We start from the raw sequence: 17977 nt of genomic DNA on the forward strand, positions 1-17977 counted from the left end.
TTGTGTGGAGGCTATCTAGAATAAACCCAACTGAGCTGTTTGTGTGGAGGCTATCTAGAATAAACCCAACTGAGCTGTTTGTGTAGAGGCTATCTAGAATAAACCCAACTGGGCTGTTTGTGTAGAGGCTATCTAGAATAAACCCAACTGAGCTGTTTGTGTGGAGGCTATCTAGAATAAACCCAACTGGGCTGTTTGTGTAGAGGCTATCTAGAATAAACCCAACTGAGCTGTTTGTGTGGAGGCTATCTAGAATAAACCCAACTGAGCTGTTTGTGTGGAGGCTATCTAGAATAAACCCAACTGAGCTGTTTGTGTGGAGGCTATCTAGAATAAACCCAACTGAGCTGTTTGTGTAGAGGCTATCTAGAATAACATTTGTGCTTGTAAAGAAACATTTCACATAAAGCTTTTCAGTTTTCACATTGTGGTTCATCAAATACAGAGAAAAGCAAATGGAAGGTGATTAGAGCTTAATAGTTTCATGAATAATTGCACACATGTCTTTACCTGAATAAAATATCTCAGATAAACTTATCCACATTCTCAGTTGGCATCACCTCTAATGAAGATCCTTGCTTGGAAAGACCTCTTCCTCTGTTCCTAGCGTTATGCCCTGCCCCTGAGCACCTCATTCACAACCCCACCCATATCTCCAATATACTTCCTTCCAGGAATCTGGATCCTCTTTTCCATACGTCTAAGACTGGATTCAAAAATCTGTGTGGAACTGACAAAAGTGCTGTGATTTCTGGCCTTGTGGATACAGTAGTTAAACGTGAACTTACTGACATAGCGGTCCGGACTATTTGGGTAATTGAATGAAAAGACTTCTCGTCTGAAAGTGTTTGCACCATTGTTACTGTAATTACATAGATAGCTATTATCATTATACCGGCAGCATTTTTATTACATTTTCCACTTCCTTTAGCATTTTACATTTTATTACATTTTTTCTAACATTATAAGGCTCATGCAACATAGTTGTGTGTATATGCATTATATTTTAGTTCATTAGTGATAGGTTTGCTTTGTTCAATGTTCAGTTTTCCGACCTGTTTGGCATATTTTTAGTTGCTTTATTGACCAGATGACCCAATAGGGTCCTCCTGTTTGTTATGACTTTACTATATTTTATTATGTTGGGTTTTAGAGTTTAAAAAAATAACAGACCCACTTCTGCTAACTGCAGTTCACATTATTTAGATGTGAAGGAGAGAACATCATACATCCCTTAATGTATTATCCGTGGAAAACAAAGATGTCTGCAAAATCCCAACTATATCATAACATATCAAAGTTTTTTGATAACTTAATGTTTGCATTCATGACCTTTTGTGTAAAGGATGAGCAGCCTCTCATCATTGAAGCCCACTACTATATTAATGAGCCCCCTTGTGGCAAAAGAGTGCAAAGGTTGGCCTTCCTTTCATCAGGTTATTGCCAGTGATTGTGCTTTACATTCCAACCGTAGAGCATCTCTGAACACATGGAAAAAAAAACACCAGCCTATTATAAAGTCAGCTTGATGATACGTTTTAACTATAGGGTTTCATGCACACTGATTGCAAAGTCTACAGCCCATACAATACCCCCATATAGCACCAGTTCCATTCAGAGACATACTGAGGATTTTTCATCACGTGTCATATTATCACCAGTAGAGAATAGAGTGTAGTATAGAGGCAACATTCACCGGTAAACATGGCGCATACGATCATTTTACAATTCAGCATACAGTACTCTTTAGGGATTACTGTGCGATGCCAATCCTGCTACATCTTTTATAGAAATCTATATTATCAACCCATTTTGTAATAAGAGTACATTGTCAGTAATGAGAAGCCATATTAAACTGACTTCATATGTAGTTTTTAAAAAATGACAAATGATGGATCATGTTCAATGTCAACATACCTTAGTGCCAACATTATTACTTATTTGTCATTGGCAGGATACATTGATAAATAGTGTTATTGTGCCAAAAATAAATTGATTATTTATGTCAAATGTATTACAATTTAATGTTTGTCCAGTAATAGACAATAAAATGCACCACCCAGAAATATTACACATGTAAAAATCTAAAGTTTTTTTTAGAAATTTTAGAAAACCCACCTAAAATGGACACATACACTAACCGGGAGATGGCTAGGAAAAACTAATAAACTGAAATAGTTTCTAAAAATAAGTTAAATTTCTCCTTTAAACTTGACCTCCCTTTAGGAATCAGAGGATACTTCTAAAAAAAATTAAACATAGTTGAAACAACCAAAAATAACCTGCTTTCGTAGAAACAATCTTAACACCAGTATGGACTTTCTCCTGTAAATACTAAAGAATGTTATGTTTTAACGTTCTGCAATAGAATACTAAAAATGTTAACAGATATTACATATCATTATCCCCAAATTGAAAGGAGTGCTAAACATAAAAAATCCACAAAAACAATGAAGTAAAACATCAAAAAACTGAAAATCTTCCCTATGTGTCTCAAAGGTTCAGCCATCTCCAGTCTTCTTATTTGCGGTCTTGAGTGTAGCTGTGGAATAACTTGCTACAGCAGAAGCCTCCCCTCGCTGCCTTGTCTGCAGTGGGGGGGGGAATATTACTAAGCCCACCCATTTATAATGGTGGGGGGTGGTCACCAGCTGAAGATGGACTGATCAGCAGGAGATTCAACCTAATGATCACGATTTCTACAAATCTGTTTCAGGATCATTAAGTAAAAAAAAACTGCAAATTATAAAATTACTTACTGTTAGGGGTCGAGTTCCCGCTTCTGCACAGGGGGAATCTCGAGCCACCTCCGCTGCGGTCTCCCATTCTTGGCCAGCCGCAGTGGAGTCTGCTCAGCAAAGACGTCGGTCCCAGCGTCTTGCTCATTCTCACTCTGTTCTGAGAGTTACTGCTGCTTCTCCAGTCTCTGCCATTAAAGTCAGTGCTGGTCAGCAGCGAGCGGACTTCTCTGGGACTAAGTCCTTGTCTGCACGTACTGAGCATGCCCAGGGTAAGATCTCCCGTTGGAGATCGAGGGTCATGTGCTCAGGCCCTGCAGCACATTCCATTGGTCCTCTTGGCAGGTCTTGGAAGGGCAAAGGTGCTGTGGCCACTTCCTGTGCTGCTGCTATATAAACTGCGCATGACCGCACGGCCATGCGCTAGTATTGTCTTACAATTGTTAATGTGTGTATGTTGTGAGTGCAAGTCGTCCTTGGATACCCCTACCCTATTGAATGTCTGTTCGCGGAAGGTGTATGGTTGCTATCTAGCGCCCGACTTATCCTACAGCACTAATCACACATTACAGCGTCCAGTTGCTGTGACCGCCAGTACGGCGCCGTGCACTTCCTCTGTGCTTTCCTTACCCAAGCCTGGGTGGTTAGTAGCGTTCGTCAGTGTGGCACCGCATGCACTCTTGTGCCTTTATATTGCTATTCAGTTTCCTTACACACCCAGTTGCGGTGTTGTGCCAGCAAGGGTCTAATCGGACTTCAATCGTAGTTGGGGTTGAGTTCGCTGACTACTTGCTCGCGCTTTAGGTGCGGTACCGCGGTCCTGTGACTTAACAGGATTGCTTCTTTCACGCTGGGTGAGGTTAACCCACGCGTGTATACTTTAGTGTACCGCCATATAGTCTGCAAATTGCTAGCAGCAGGTTTTCACCTGCACGGTGGACCCCGGACTGCGAACGCATCTATATCATCTGTCTTGGTGCGTTCCGCCAGTCCTAACACTTACAGACCTTTTCTTGTTTTATTTAAAGATTTAGTGGTCTTCTAAAAAATATAGAAGCAATTAATGCTTTAGTTTAACCTTCGTCTGGCTGAGTAGGTACAATTGTAACTATTCCGTTTTTGTTTTTTTTCGAAAAGCCGTAGAGGGCTGAAATTTCGTGACATCTCTGCAGTTTTGGTCCAGAATATATTGGCCAAATTTCAATAAAATATATATGAAGGTACAATTGTACCTCTGCAGCCTGTTATCGTTGTAAAATTATGCAGCCTGACGAAGGTTAAAACAGTGATCGCTGCTTTTCTCAATCTTAGTCTTGTTTATATTTATAAATGTAAATTTATGCCATGGTTTTCTTATCACAAGACACGTTTAACTTGCTAAACCGGACTTAGATTATAAATTTGGAATTAAAAAATGAATGTCACGTGAACAAATCTTTCCTACTGCACGAGCTGCTCTGAAATGAAATTACAATATGAATGTATGGTTATGGGTAATACCGCAATCATCTACACAACAGTATAGGAAATCACCATTCACACAATTCAACATCAACTCACAAAGATCTGTGCAAACTGGAGAAATTGCTACAAATTTAAAAGTCTGCAACGTTCTTCATTCCGCTGCAATGACATTCCAGTATTTGCTGCAGACTTTTCCTGTCCATTTATAAGTAGTCTACGTATTACCGCAGATGGTTTCTACTGTGGGCAAAGTACAAGCCCAACCTGCAGCATAGGCTTTACAACAGAGGTTGTATAGACTGTAGTTATATCTGGGCTCTGATGCTTGATCCTCTGTTGCTTAGGAAGACATAAATGTTTTAAATGGCACATGTCAGGTGGCTGCACTTTTTTTGCAATAATGCCTAGGAGCTTTTAAATTTTACTCCATATTTTAGCTATGTAATTTTTTTCATGTCAGCTAAGTTGCATGCGTACATCCCCCACTACCAGTCCAGAACATGCTCTTCAGAGTAGACAGGAAGTCACTTTCTCACTTCCTGTGAAATACAAGATACGTAACTTCCTTTTTCACTTGACTAAATTGCTTCAATGGATATCTAATTCATTTTATTTATCTATTCATTTTAGGATAGTAAGAGGACATCAGGGTTCACGGTTCAGCAATCAAAAGAAAAAAAGATAAAACCCTAAATCAGTAAACAAATATTCCACACAGTAATATGTTGTATAATTGCAGTACTGAAGAGCATGGGAGTAGTAGTTTGAGAATAGTACACAGACTTCATTGATAAGGGGAGAAAAAGCAATAGTAATACAGTGCATGTGGCATCTGTTCTCCTGCATTTGAATTACCAAAGGGATGTTTTTCATTCATAATGCACTAGAAAGCAGAAGCAAGACAAAACAATAGTTTTTGCAGCAAAAAAAATCTGAAATGAATGTCAGTCACAAACGACTATACTGAGTTTTTGCATTTCTTGTGCAATAATTTTTTGCTAAGGGGGGATTGATTTTGAAAAGGAAAATTCTGTTAAATCCAGACATTTAACTGTGACTGTCTACCTCTCAAAGTGTGCCTGTCGCAAGCAATTTTTGCTTTAGACAGTGTTTTGCTGGTCAAATTTTACATCTGTACACACAATACAAATGCAGCATCCTGTTTAAGGTGCTTACTCTTTAGTTGTGTACCTATTTTGTATTTATTTTGTAATTTTTGGGAAGTAGTACTTCGAAACACAAGTTGAAATTCATTTACCTCTGGCAACATATAGAATGTTTGACAGCACAGTCGTCTCAGTTATAGTGGAATGATGTTACCTCTAACAGCAACACCAAGTTTGAAGCACTGTTCTGCAAAGAACAGTATGCCTGATCACAAATGACTAAAAAGGATATTTTGGGTACTTTTTTATCTTAAAAATTCTGGAAAGTCTATCAGTGCACTGTGTTGTTAAACTGGCTGCTGGTTACTGCTGGTTACCATCCATTACTATGGTTAGGTCATTTTGAGGTTACTAAGGCTGTGTTTGTGTTAATGAGATTTAACCCCTTAGTGACCGAGCCAAATTTTTGAAATCTGACCAGTGTCACTTTATGTGGTAATAACTCTGCAACGCTTCAACAAATCCCAGTGATTTTGAGATTGTTTTTTCGTGACACATTATACTTTATGATAATGGTAAATTTTGTTCAACATTTTTTGTGTTTATTTATAAAAAATATAAAAAATTTGAGAAAAATGTTAAAAAATTAGCAATTTTCTAAATTTGAATGATTATCCCTTTAATCCACATAGTCATACAACAGCAAACCATTAATAAATAACATTTCCCACATGTCTGCTTTACATCAGCACCATTTGTAAAATGTTATTTTATTTTGTTAGCATTTTAGGAGGTTTAAAAATGTAGCAGCAATTTTTCATTTTTTCAAAGAAATTTACAAAATTTATTTTTTTAGGGACTTATCCATGTTTTAAGTGACTTTAGGGGTCCCATATATTGGGAAACCCACAAACATGATACCATTTTAAAAACAGCACCCCCTGACATATTGAAAACTGCTGTCAGGTAGATTATTAACCCTTCAGGTGCTTTACAGGAATTAATGCAAAATGGCATGACAGAAATGAAAATGTGTATTTTTACCACCTAAATGTTGCTAACTTCTAAACAGATTACTACAGCCGTCAGACTCTAAGGCCGCTATTTGGTCATGAATTGCCATCGCAAACATCAGGACCACACAATCATGATCTGAGGGCACCAATTGTGACAAAGAAGAAGCCCCCACACTCTGTTAACCATTTATAATGATATAGTCACTATTGACAGCAGCATCTAAGGGGTTAAACAGATTTAGATGCTGCAAATACTGATCGTGGCTGGTACAGCAAGTTGTCAGCTATAGTGTCCACCTGACAGCTGCTGGATTGTTACCTGTATGGGGAGGCTATTCTCTTATATCTCAGGTCAGTTAAAAGACGTATTGGTGGTCATTAAGGGGTTAAATGTCTTGAATACAGTCCTAGGAGACCTCAGTGTTACATAAATCATTTTGGGGAACTTCATTGCAAATTTATTCACTGTGTATCAAATATTTGAGAAAACATTTCCAAACATGTCAAATTTAAAATTCTAAATATTTGATCATCTCTGTTCCTCACCTATCAAATCCCTCCTGGAAGCTCTCAAACTACTTTGTATGTCTCAATGCAGCTAAAGATATCCTCAGACTGCCATTACATTGGAACAAGAGCAATGTGATAAAAGTACACAATAATAATCATGGATATGTAGTTTTTATTAGGGAAACCACAGAGGCAAGAAGGAACCAACATGGAAGATGACCCTGAAATGAAACATTAACTAAAACAGATGTGTCCTCTTCTGCTCCTTATCCCTTCCCACTCACTTGGTTTCACTGAAACACTTAAGATACCGTCACACATAACGATTTCTTTAACGATATCGTTGCTTTTTGTGACGTAGCAACAATATCGTTAAAGAAATCTTTATGTGTGACAGCGACCAACGATCAGGCCCCTGCTGGGAGATCGTTGGCCGCTGGGAATGATCAGGACCTTTTTTTTGGTCGCTGATCACCCGCTGTCATCGCTGAATCGGCATGTGTGACGCCGATCCAGCGATGTGTTCACTGGTAACCAGGGTAAATATCGGGTTACTAAGCGCAGGGCCGCGCTTAGTAACCCAATATTTACCCTGGTTACCATTGTAAATGTAAAACATTACATACTCACATTCCGGTGTCTGTCACGTCCCTCGCCGTCAGCTTCCCGCACTGACTGTGAGCGCCGGCCGTAAAGCACAGCGGTGACGTCAACGCTGTGCTCTGCTTTACGGCCGGCCCTCACAGTCAGTGCGGGAAGCTGACGGCGAGGGACGTGACAGACACCGGAATGTGAGTATGTAGCGTTATTTTTTTTTTACATTTACAATGGTAACCAGGGTAAATATCAGGTTACTAAGCGCGGCCCTGTGCTTAGTAACCCAATGTTTACCCTGGTTACCCGGGGACTTCAGCATCGTTGGTTGCTGGAGAGCTGTCTGTGTGACAGCTCTCCAGCGACCACACAACGACTTACCAATGATCATGGCCAGGTCGTATCGCTGGTCGTGATCGTTGGTAAATCGTTTAGTGTAATGGTACCTTAAGTGAGAAGCTGCAGCTGTATCTCCCTGAAGCTCAGAGGAAGCATAACTCTCAGCGAAACGGCTGTCAGCCAATATTTGTCTTCACAATCTCTGTAATGGAGCCGCAATAAAGCCACATTTTAACATTCAGTGGTGATTGCCCCACAAGTGCCAACATAAGGTTGTCTTTCATTGCATGCAATATTCTGTGAGGTTGTTGCAATTAAAGGATTGGTATGTAAATATATTGGATAGGCTGAATTTGTTCTGCAGATGGTTATTCTCATTGACTTTCAAATGGTTATTCCAATTGTTCTAATCCGAATGATAGATCAGGTTAAAACTTCCAGCGTCAACATTCTGTATTCCTTTGATGAATATATCAGAATATTTTGTAAAAAATGTGAAAAATGTCTTGTATCTGGGCTGTATTTGTTGTGTTATAAGCAAAATGTAAGCTGATATTCGCAGCATACATATTTTTTCTGCATTAGAATTCATCCGCTTGCTTAGTCATGTTTAGAAATGCAAAGGGCTAGCAGATATACAGCTCCAGGTATCAAAAGTGTCCAGCCAGCAGTTTTAAAAGGTTAAACATGCATTCATCAGGGGACTTGGAAAATAAATAGAAATCTCTTAAATCTTCAGAAAACTTCCTTGTACGTTATTTTCCATCATTCAGTGTGTAAGTTTAAAAATCATAGCTTGTCTAAATCATACGTGCTAATCCTTACAAGCTGAGCTAACGTTTTATCATGGGAAGTCAGAATGTTTTTCCGCTTTTCTATTTTTTGCTCCTTATTTTGCTATATTTTTTTTAAGACAAACCAAGTATCAAATGTGATTTCTTAACAACATGAAAATGAAAGCTTTTTTTTTTTTTTTACAGTTGAATCTACAATATACTAACATGCCTTTTTCATTCCTTTCTTTTTGGGTCCATCATAAAGTTTGCCCATTTGTGACATAGAATCTCTGACTATATTTTGGTGTCTAGTAGTTAACATTGACATTTTATATAATCAGTGAAAGGAGGCGCTTATTAGTTGTGCATCGCAGAAATTACATAATCCACAATATCTCAAATAAGATTATTTTTCTGCATATAAAATGGTAAAGACCTTCATCTCCTGATCTATGTTGATATCTTCAGCAGGAGTTTATACATAGGTCATGGGAAACACAACAATATAAACTAATGTGCACAAGCGGAAGTAAAGATCCAGCTCCAGAGGGTAAAATTCAAAATATCTTTATTCGATCAATTTAAAAATCTTGCCATTGCTGTGACACACCGGTTAGATGTAGTTGGAATATGAAAGGTGCATAAAGAATACCAAATGCGTTCGAACATAGTACATGCTCTTAAACTCAATCCGAGTTTATTTGTTCCCTATTTTCCAAGATCCATAACTTTTTTAATATATATACTTTTATGAAAATAGCTTTTTTTTGGTAGGTTTTTAGTTAAAGGGTATCGTCAAGTTCTTAAATTTGCTTTAATAAGCTAGAGACATGAAGATAAGCAAGTTTTCAATTGACTTGCTTTTTCTATCTGCTGCCATTCTACTGCAAAGAAAGCTTTTATCTTTCAGAGTGTATAGCTGATCTCCATATAGCTTAACCTCCAGACCCTGGCCGACAGCCCACAGGATTTACATTACAGGAGAGGAGTTAACTCTTAACATCCCAGTCAGTTTTCCTAGCCCATTCATTTCTACACAACAGTTAGCAGCTCATCTCCCTCCCCCCAATCTCTCTCATATTCTGAGGATATGCAGTTAGAAATCACCAGCCCCCAGCTTTCAGAGCAGGTCTGCTGATCTTGGCTTTCTATTATTTTTGTCCAGATCTGTGTGGTTAGTTCAAATGCCCCACTATCTCTATATGTGGATATAGTAATAACAGTTCATTCACTCCAGAACAAACCATAGATACCTTAAAGTGTTACAGCAGAACTTTTGCTGAGCTTTTTAGTTCTACTAATACTACAGTTCTATTACATAGCAGAGCTGTCACACAAGGAGGAGAGCCTGTCATGCCAGAAATCAGTACGTAAGGAAACTGAGGAGAATGCATTGCTTTAAACTGTTCAAGAGACAACTTGAGAATACCTCTTTAAGGGTCAAGTTGAATTTTTATTTCACTTTAACTGGGGGTAAAGGACCAATTGTAATAAGATTTTATTGGAGTAATAAATGTCTGATAATAGACTTTTTTGTTTACACATAATTTTTCTATAAAGCGATGACAGCACTCTGCGTCCCCTGAATGAATACCCACCATTGTGGGATTCCTTTTTCTTTGGAGACTATGCACTTTAAAAGCACTGAGGCCCCTTTTGCACTATGGAATAGTGAGCATTATGGACCTAATGATTTTTATGTTATATCTTGCTCTTTGCAAGTACACTCCCATGATGACATCCCATTACTGGCAAAAGAAATGTGTTGGAAGGGATTTTTCTAGGGTATAGATCATGAGAGCTATACTTGTTAGGGCGGGAGCACGTGCAAAAGGCACAACAGGGCAGACAGATTAGATCAACTCGTTAAGACCACCGAGGAAACCCCTTTGGATGTAACAACCCTTAAAGCTCAAATGGGTGAGATAAGACTTCATAATACCTTCTTCAGCCCTATACATGAATATAATACATCAGTATGGGGTTAAAGGTACAATTGTAATAGGAGGTTATTGGAGTAATAAATGTCCGGTAATAGATATTTTTTACATATTCACAGTATATTATATAAATATCTGATAATGTGGGATCTACCTCTGGGACCCGCAACTATCTCTATAATTGAGGCATCACAACCTCTCTCTTGCCTGGTGAGGCTGCTGCTCATTGTAGCAGGTTGGAAAATGAATAGAGAGGTGACTGTGCTTGACTGTCTACATTCTATGAGAGCTAGCCAAGTAAGCTTGGCTTTTTCAGAAGATCCCGTAGAAGCCTTCCAAGAGGTGCAACCCACATCTCTCCAACGTTTGTGATATAGCCATATCATTTTGTAAGTGGAATTATTTTGTGGCATCTTTAAGACAAGTATTAATCTTGGAGAATGATTTCTCAGTAGTAGAAATATATTGAAATGTTTTTGATATGTAATATGAAATCAGCATGATGTAGGGACAGAGACCCTGATTCCAGCAATGTGTCTCTTAATTTACTGGGTGCAGCAGTTGTGATAGAATCACAGCTTTCTCTGCTGTAGATGAAGCAGAGCTGAAATGCGGAACTCTTTATAACCCCTCCCACACCACTGATTAGCAGCTTTCTGTTTATATTGTCTAGTGACAGAAACTGCGGTACTAATCAGTGGTGTAGAGGTTGGACTAGGTGGCATGAGGGCAGCTTTTCCTGCAGTAGTCATTTCCTGCTGATTGCATTGAAACAGCAAAACACTGCTCAGCATAACTGGAATCAAGGACTCTTCCCCTGCATCATCTCAGATTGCATAGCAAAAACCTGCAGAGAGATTCCCTTTAATCCATAATAATGTATTATGTGTTGCCACAAAGCCAGGTAAAATCCTAGCACTATAGGCTGTGATTAAATCACATGGATAGCCCTGCATATAACCAGGTTAGCTGTGTTCCTTATGGTGCTTTCAGATTGCATTCATTGGTTTATTTGGGGCATATGTCTGAAACCCCCGGATGTATGCGCCAGAAGGGCCATAGACTGTAATGGTGATGGCAGAGCCAAAGTGCTCTCTGACGTTCACCATTTTTGGGGAGTGCACTCCTATAGGAGGTGGACACAAAGATGTAGTAGACTATCGGATGTATACCCTGATGGGACTCACAAACGCAATGTGAAAGCATCCATAGGCAGTCAGTTCAGGGAAGCTGACCAGACTGGATGTGTCTTGGAGCCGGAAAGAGAAACAGGACAGAATTCCTCACTGAGAAGAATCTGCACAGGCCGTGCGCAGAGACCCACATGTATCAGTGGTTGCTGTGGACATTAGCCGTTTTGTTTGACCAATTTGGAGCTTGCTCAGCTGTGTACGAGTAGCCAGGATCTGTTCTGTATAGTTAGACAAGGTTAGAGATTTATGTTTATGACTTTATTTTGGTGCTGTGCAACCTGTAGAATGCAATAAAAACTGCATGTGTTTGGACCAAAACTGCATTGTCTGTGTGAACACTACCCAAGGCCTAATGCCTACAAGAGTGATGGAATCCCTACAGTGTGTACCTCAATTTCCAGCAAGGTAAATGTGTTGAAATTAATATTTTCAAATTTCATAAAAGTCAATAAATGTAGAGAACAGCGAGATATATCAAGCCATAATTGTTTCTTTATAAGTGTGAGCTGCTAAGTTGATCATGCCATTAAAATCTAATAGTGCGATCACCTCTTTGACTAGCTGAAATGAATCTGAAAAGGAAAAGATACAAATTAAATATTAGAAAAAACTTTTTGACAGTGAGGGTGATCAATGAGTGGAACAGGCTGCCACAAGAGGTGGTGAGTTCTGCTTCAATGGACGTCTTCAAACAGAGGCTGGACAGACATGTGTCTGGGATGATTTAGTGAATCCTGCTTTGAGCAGGGGGTTGGACACGATGACCCTGGAGGTCACTTCCAACTCTACCATTCTATGATTCTAATGCATTTTCTATATCTGTACAGTTTATCATGCTATAGTAGCATTGTGTACCAGTTTTGTGTACTTTTGTTGTTTACTGGCAATTTGTAATATAGCATCTAAACATGTTACATTACTACCATACTAACACTGGTTTGTCTTTTATAGGCTCGGTAAGACTGGAGAAGAGGGAGCCTCTGGGCCAGGAGATGAAGAAAGAGCCTCACTGTCTGACACAGCTGTCCAATGAGAGGTCAGAGGATGGCCTGGGACATTCACACAGGGACTTGGCCCTGGATTCTTACCATCTCCATATGGCTCTGCAGCCGGTAGGTTTCTCATTTTTATTTTGGAGAAATATTATTTTATTAAGTCAAATCTCTACAATTACTTCCAAAAAATAAATATACTTAGGGAACCTCTTTTTTCTGAAACATCTGTTTTGCGACTACTTGTATAATAATTCTGGAAACTCTTTTCTTAGAAATATGCATTGTGCTGGTCATCTTTTATTGTAACTGACAACTGGGTGTTGCCATTCCCCTGTTAAAGGGGTGTGTTTCTACTCAGGCTCTGTCAACACTGATTGGACAATATATGGTGTGTAGGGACATGCACCAAACTGGTAACACCCAAGAGGAATAACAGGAACAGCACAATGGATGAGAAAAAAATGCTCCAGAATGGTTATTTCATAGGGTTTACATTTACCAAAAAACAAATATAAGGAGAACCCTCGAGGTCTAAATCTTCCTTATGTTCATCATGTGTCTTGTTCTATTCAGTGTCTGAATATTTTATTTTAGAAACTTAGTTTTTCTTAGACTAAAAATATTTTACACGGTAAAGCATTAAATGGCACATCACTGATTCACATCGTTACTGAAACTATAAGAGAATAAATGACAAAAAGAGAGAGGAGAAAAAAAACAAAAAGGAGGGGTATGTAAATTTTTACAAAATTTCATGAAGCATTCAAGGCAGCCCCGTGTTTTCATGAGGCTAACATCTTACTAGGAAAGTAGATTCTAACTACATAGTAGATTTTCTTTCTCTTTTTCTCCAATACTTGCATTCAGGTCTTATGTTCATTTCTAATAATGTCTTTCTTTATATGTCTTTAAAAGAACAAATAAATTCAATGCAAAATATATACATTTATAGATTGCTGGACTTAAAACTAACTACCTGTGGACCTCGCATAGATTTAAAAAAACGACAGGGTGGTCTGCATTTCACTCTGTAATGATGTTTTAAAACATCACCGCATAGTATCGCAGCTGCACCAGATCATGCAGCTGCAGGAGCAAGGAGTCAAATACAGACCGATTACCAAAAGAGAAGGCAGAAATGGTTTTTACACTCAATGTATACACAACAGTGGAAGGAAATCTGGCAGCAGGTGTTTGCTATGTAATCTGAGGGCAGCAATAGGTATGGTCTGGGACATTGCTTTCAGCGATGTGTCACTTATTAGGATCCGTGCTGTTAGTGTTTTATTAGCAGGAGATTATCACTACCAAACTGGCTCCCATGTGCATCCTGGTCCAACCATGCCCCCAGCACTGATTAGTAGTTTACTGTCAATGTACAGTGTAGCTGCTAATCAGGGATGTGAGTGGTGTTAGCTTTCTGAGCTCTGCCACATCTAAAAACTCTGATTGTATCGCAACTGATGCACCCAGTAAAACAAGTGATACATCACTGGAGTTAGTCTCCTTCTCTACATTATGCTTCACTCAGATGAGGTGGCAAAAGCCTGATGACAGATTCCCTTTAACAACTGCTGTGTATAAAATATAGGAAAGACTAACAGTTCTTCCTTCTCTGGACCCAACGATCATGTAATTGCCGGGTGTTAGAAGGAAGCAGGAGCTGCTGGGTTCTAATAAACCCAGATCAGCTCTGATGTGCAGCCTGGAGGCTGAATTTGCCAACTTACTGGGGCTAATAGATCAGTGCCTATTACACCGGAGATCAGATATATATGAAAAACTATATATAAATATTGAAAAGGTACTAAAAGGTATTTTGTGACCTAATTGGGAGGAGGGGCCAAAATTGTTTACAATGTGTGAAATAAAGAGAAAGCGTGGTTCGCGGCCGGACTGCATCTGTCACTGATTATTCGTGGCCGGGAGTGACCAATCAGTGAAGCCAGGACGAGCTACAGGTTTTTGAGGGCCCTGGGCGCAGCCATGTAATATATAGCACAGCTGCATAGTATATAACACAGGCACGTAGTATATAGCACAGCCGCGTAGTATATTGCACAGCCACGTAGTATATAGCACAGCCACGTAGTATATAGCACAGCCCACGCAGAATATAACACAGCCCACGTAGTATATAGCACATAGTATATAGCACAGCGACGTAGTATATAACACAGCCCACACAGTATATAACACTGCCCAAGGAGTATATAACACAGCCAGACCGCTACAAGATCTGGGGTCATTGCCACAATGCATTCTTGGGACCGGAGCGTCGCGAGGAGCAGGAAATGCTGCCGCGGACGCCGGAAGGTGAGAATATAATTATTTTTTTTAATTATTATTTTTAACATTATATGTTTTTACTATTGATGCTGCATAGGCAGCATCAATAGTAAAAAGTTGGTCACACTTACAGGGTTAAGGGCAGCATCAACGGACTGCGTTAGACCGCGTTATGCCATGGTGTAACGCAGTCCGTTTAACGGACTGCTAAAACGCTATGTGGGCACTGACTGGAGGGGAGTATGGAGGGGGCACTGACTGTAGGGGAGTAGGGAGGGGCCAATTCGCGGCCGGACTGTGCCTGCCACTGATTGGAAGCGCCCAGCCGGCCGCAACCAATCCGCGACTCGGGATTTCCATGACAGAGAAACAGGCAGACAGACAAATAGACAAACAGATGGAAGTGGACGATTATATATATAGATGCTCCCACTGAAAAATAAACCAAACTTGTGCCAGATGTTTAAAAATAATTGCTACAGAAAGAGGAGCGAAACTTAAAATTTTTAATGGTTCTTAGTGGTCATAAAAAAAGTGAAAAAAAGATACACATAATTTATTCCCTACCCAGATTTTTTCAAATAGCGTAAAAAAATAAATAAAAAAATACATCCCTGTAGAGTGTAAGCCCGCAAGGGCAGGTTCATCTTCCCTCTGTACCAGTCTGTCATTGTTAGTTTGTCGACTGTGATATCTGTATTTTGAAAGTAACCCCTTCTCATGTACAGCACCATGGAATCAATGGTGCTATATACATAAATAATAATAATAATCATAATATGAAAATAACATAAAAATTAGGCCAATTCTATATAATAAAAAATGCAGCAAATGTTATTTGAATATCTGAACAAAATTTTTTAGACCTCTTACAATTGGAATTTTTTGTATTACCTGGTCAGGAAGAGAGGAATATGGCCTAGTCTTGAACTGGTGAAGTATGCACTAAACTGTAAGTGTATGTCAATTTGTGTTCCACCTGCCATCACAGAAGACCCACTATACCCTCTCGACCGAGAAGGGCAGACTGACCCTAGTGCCTTGTCTACTAATATTTGGTACTTATAGAGAATGGGAATCATGTGCAGGTTTAGACTACCTATGGTAAAAAAGATGGGTGTTAGGGTTGGCGGAACACACTAAATAAAATATGATAGTAATGTGCGTTCGCCACCCGGGAGCCACCATGCAGAGATGGCAACCTGCAGCTAGAGTACAATGGCGAGACTAGCAGCGAGTGAAAGTGACTTGCACTCAGTTAACGTCACTCATTGGAGAAGCACATGGCTGTGCCAATTGCACACAGTGACAGAAAAGAAACTCTGCAACAGGATTGTGTTTATCGGCACATAGCCGCAGAGTGAATAAGGCGCTAACCATGTACCCTGTTAGTGTCACAGGTGTACGCAAGCCCCACTGGGGCAAGGGAACCGGTAGTTGACTCAAAACACAGTGAGAGCATACACAATCGCCTCTCCGGAGGAGCCGGAATTCTAAAGGCACTAGGCCTGCACTGAGCATATTCAACCGAGTCCACAGCACCATTAAGTTCCTCACACACACACAAAACATGAATGATCTTAGCGCACCGATGGGCACGCCAAAGATCCTTTTATAGTTTTTGTCAATCTGACAGGACATTGCTCACTGGCCAATCCGGAGCCGGATCAGGACCTGAGCATGTGACGGACGACCACCAACAAGAAGTCAACCCACGAGCATGTTCAGTAGAGCAAAACCTGAACTTAGTCTCAGGAGTGACTGCTCACCGCTGAGTCTTGCCAGTTACTATAGCTGAACCTGGAGCGGCAGCAGTAGCTAAGCGCACAACCCGAGTCTGAGCAAGACGCTGAGACCAATGTCTGCTCAGCACACTGCGGTTGAGACTGAATGGGGGACCGCAGGAGAAGACAAGGTTTGGGATCCATCCTGTGCAGAGGAAAAATCCCACCGCCTAACATTGCCCCCCCTGCAAGCCTCGCCACGCTAGAAGGCCGCAATAAGATGGGCGGCACGAATGTGCTCAACCGGCTCCCAGGTACTATCCTCTGGCCCCTGACCCTTCAAGTCCACTAAATAAAAATTTTTGCTATGTACCACCTTGGTACCGACAATCGCGTTCACCTCAAAGTCGTCCGAGGACAAACTCGATGTCTCAGCAGATGACTCAGAAAACCGGGACATTTGAACGGGTTTCAAGAGGGACACGGTGGAAGGGACAGGCGATACACCACTGGATTAACCTGCTCCAGGACTTTGAAAGGAAGAATCCCGATGCCTAGCAATGGGTTTAATAATCTTTAAAGGGGTTGTCAACTTGGACAAGCCCTTCTGATTGCCCATAATTAGCCATATTAAATTTAAAAAACCTTATACCCACCTCCGGTGCAAGCGCCGTTCCAGTGGCATCGACACTCGCATTCCCGTTGCTCACCTGAGGTTGTTACGTGAGGCGAGCCCTACACCCAATCAGTCTCCGTGTTTGGATATATCAGTAAGTAGCAGGAGGTGAGATACCAGCCGCAGCTTTCACATCTGGAACAGTGTGGGAACCGGAGGTGATTAACTTTATAATTTTAACAAGGCCATACATGGGGAATGAGAATGGCTTGTCCAAGTAGTGGGCAACTCCTTTAAGGACTATACATACTGTCTATGTAATATGATAGCCCTTTGATTTTAGTAAGCATACAACAAAGAAATATAGTTTTAAATACATAGTAGCTCATAGGAACAAAATTGTGTTTTCAGATATTGTTAGGTGTGAGAGAGTGTAGGGATGCCATGTGCTGGTTACATTGGATTTTATAGACATGACGTGGGTTTAGATTTAGTTTAATGAGATAGAAATCTATTATTTATTACAATATTATATCTATAGTCAATTACAACTAGACCCTTCCTTCTATATTGACAACACTAATGCCTAAATCCTATAGATTCATGGTATCTGCCTTTTTGAATGTTAACCACTGCACCCTACGGCAATGAACCATTTAAGCACCTGAACTCCAGGA

General features: G+C 40.1%; 1 protein-coding gene across 3 annotated transcripts in view; it reads left to right on the forward strand.

Annotated features, from left to right (window-relative positions):
- Nucleotides 1–17977, forward strand: part of WNT10B (Wnt family member 10B) — a 103068-nt gene that overhangs the window by 5175 nt on the left and 79916 nt on the right. For 2 of the 3 annotated variants that reach the window (XM_069758345.1, XM_069758344.1), the window contains exon 2: nucleotides 12628–12788. In XM_069758345.1, the coding sequence (XP_069614446.1) occupies nucleotides 12706–12788 (83 nt within the window). In that variant the 5' untranslated portion in view covers nucleotides 12628–12705. Of the gene's footprint in view, nucleotides 1–9028; nucleotides 9094–12627; nucleotides 12789–17977 lie in introns of all 3 variants that reach the window. The other variant, XM_069758343.1, reaches the window with a different exon arrangement.

This window comes from Ranitomeya imitator, chromosome 3, assembly GCF_032444005.1.
Source record: "Ranitomeya imitator isolate aRanImi1 chromosome 3, aRanImi1.pri, whole genome shotgun sequence".
Taxonomy (NCBI): Eukaryota; Metazoa; Chordata; class Amphibia; order Anura; family Dendrobatidae; genus Ranitomeya; species Ranitomeya imitator.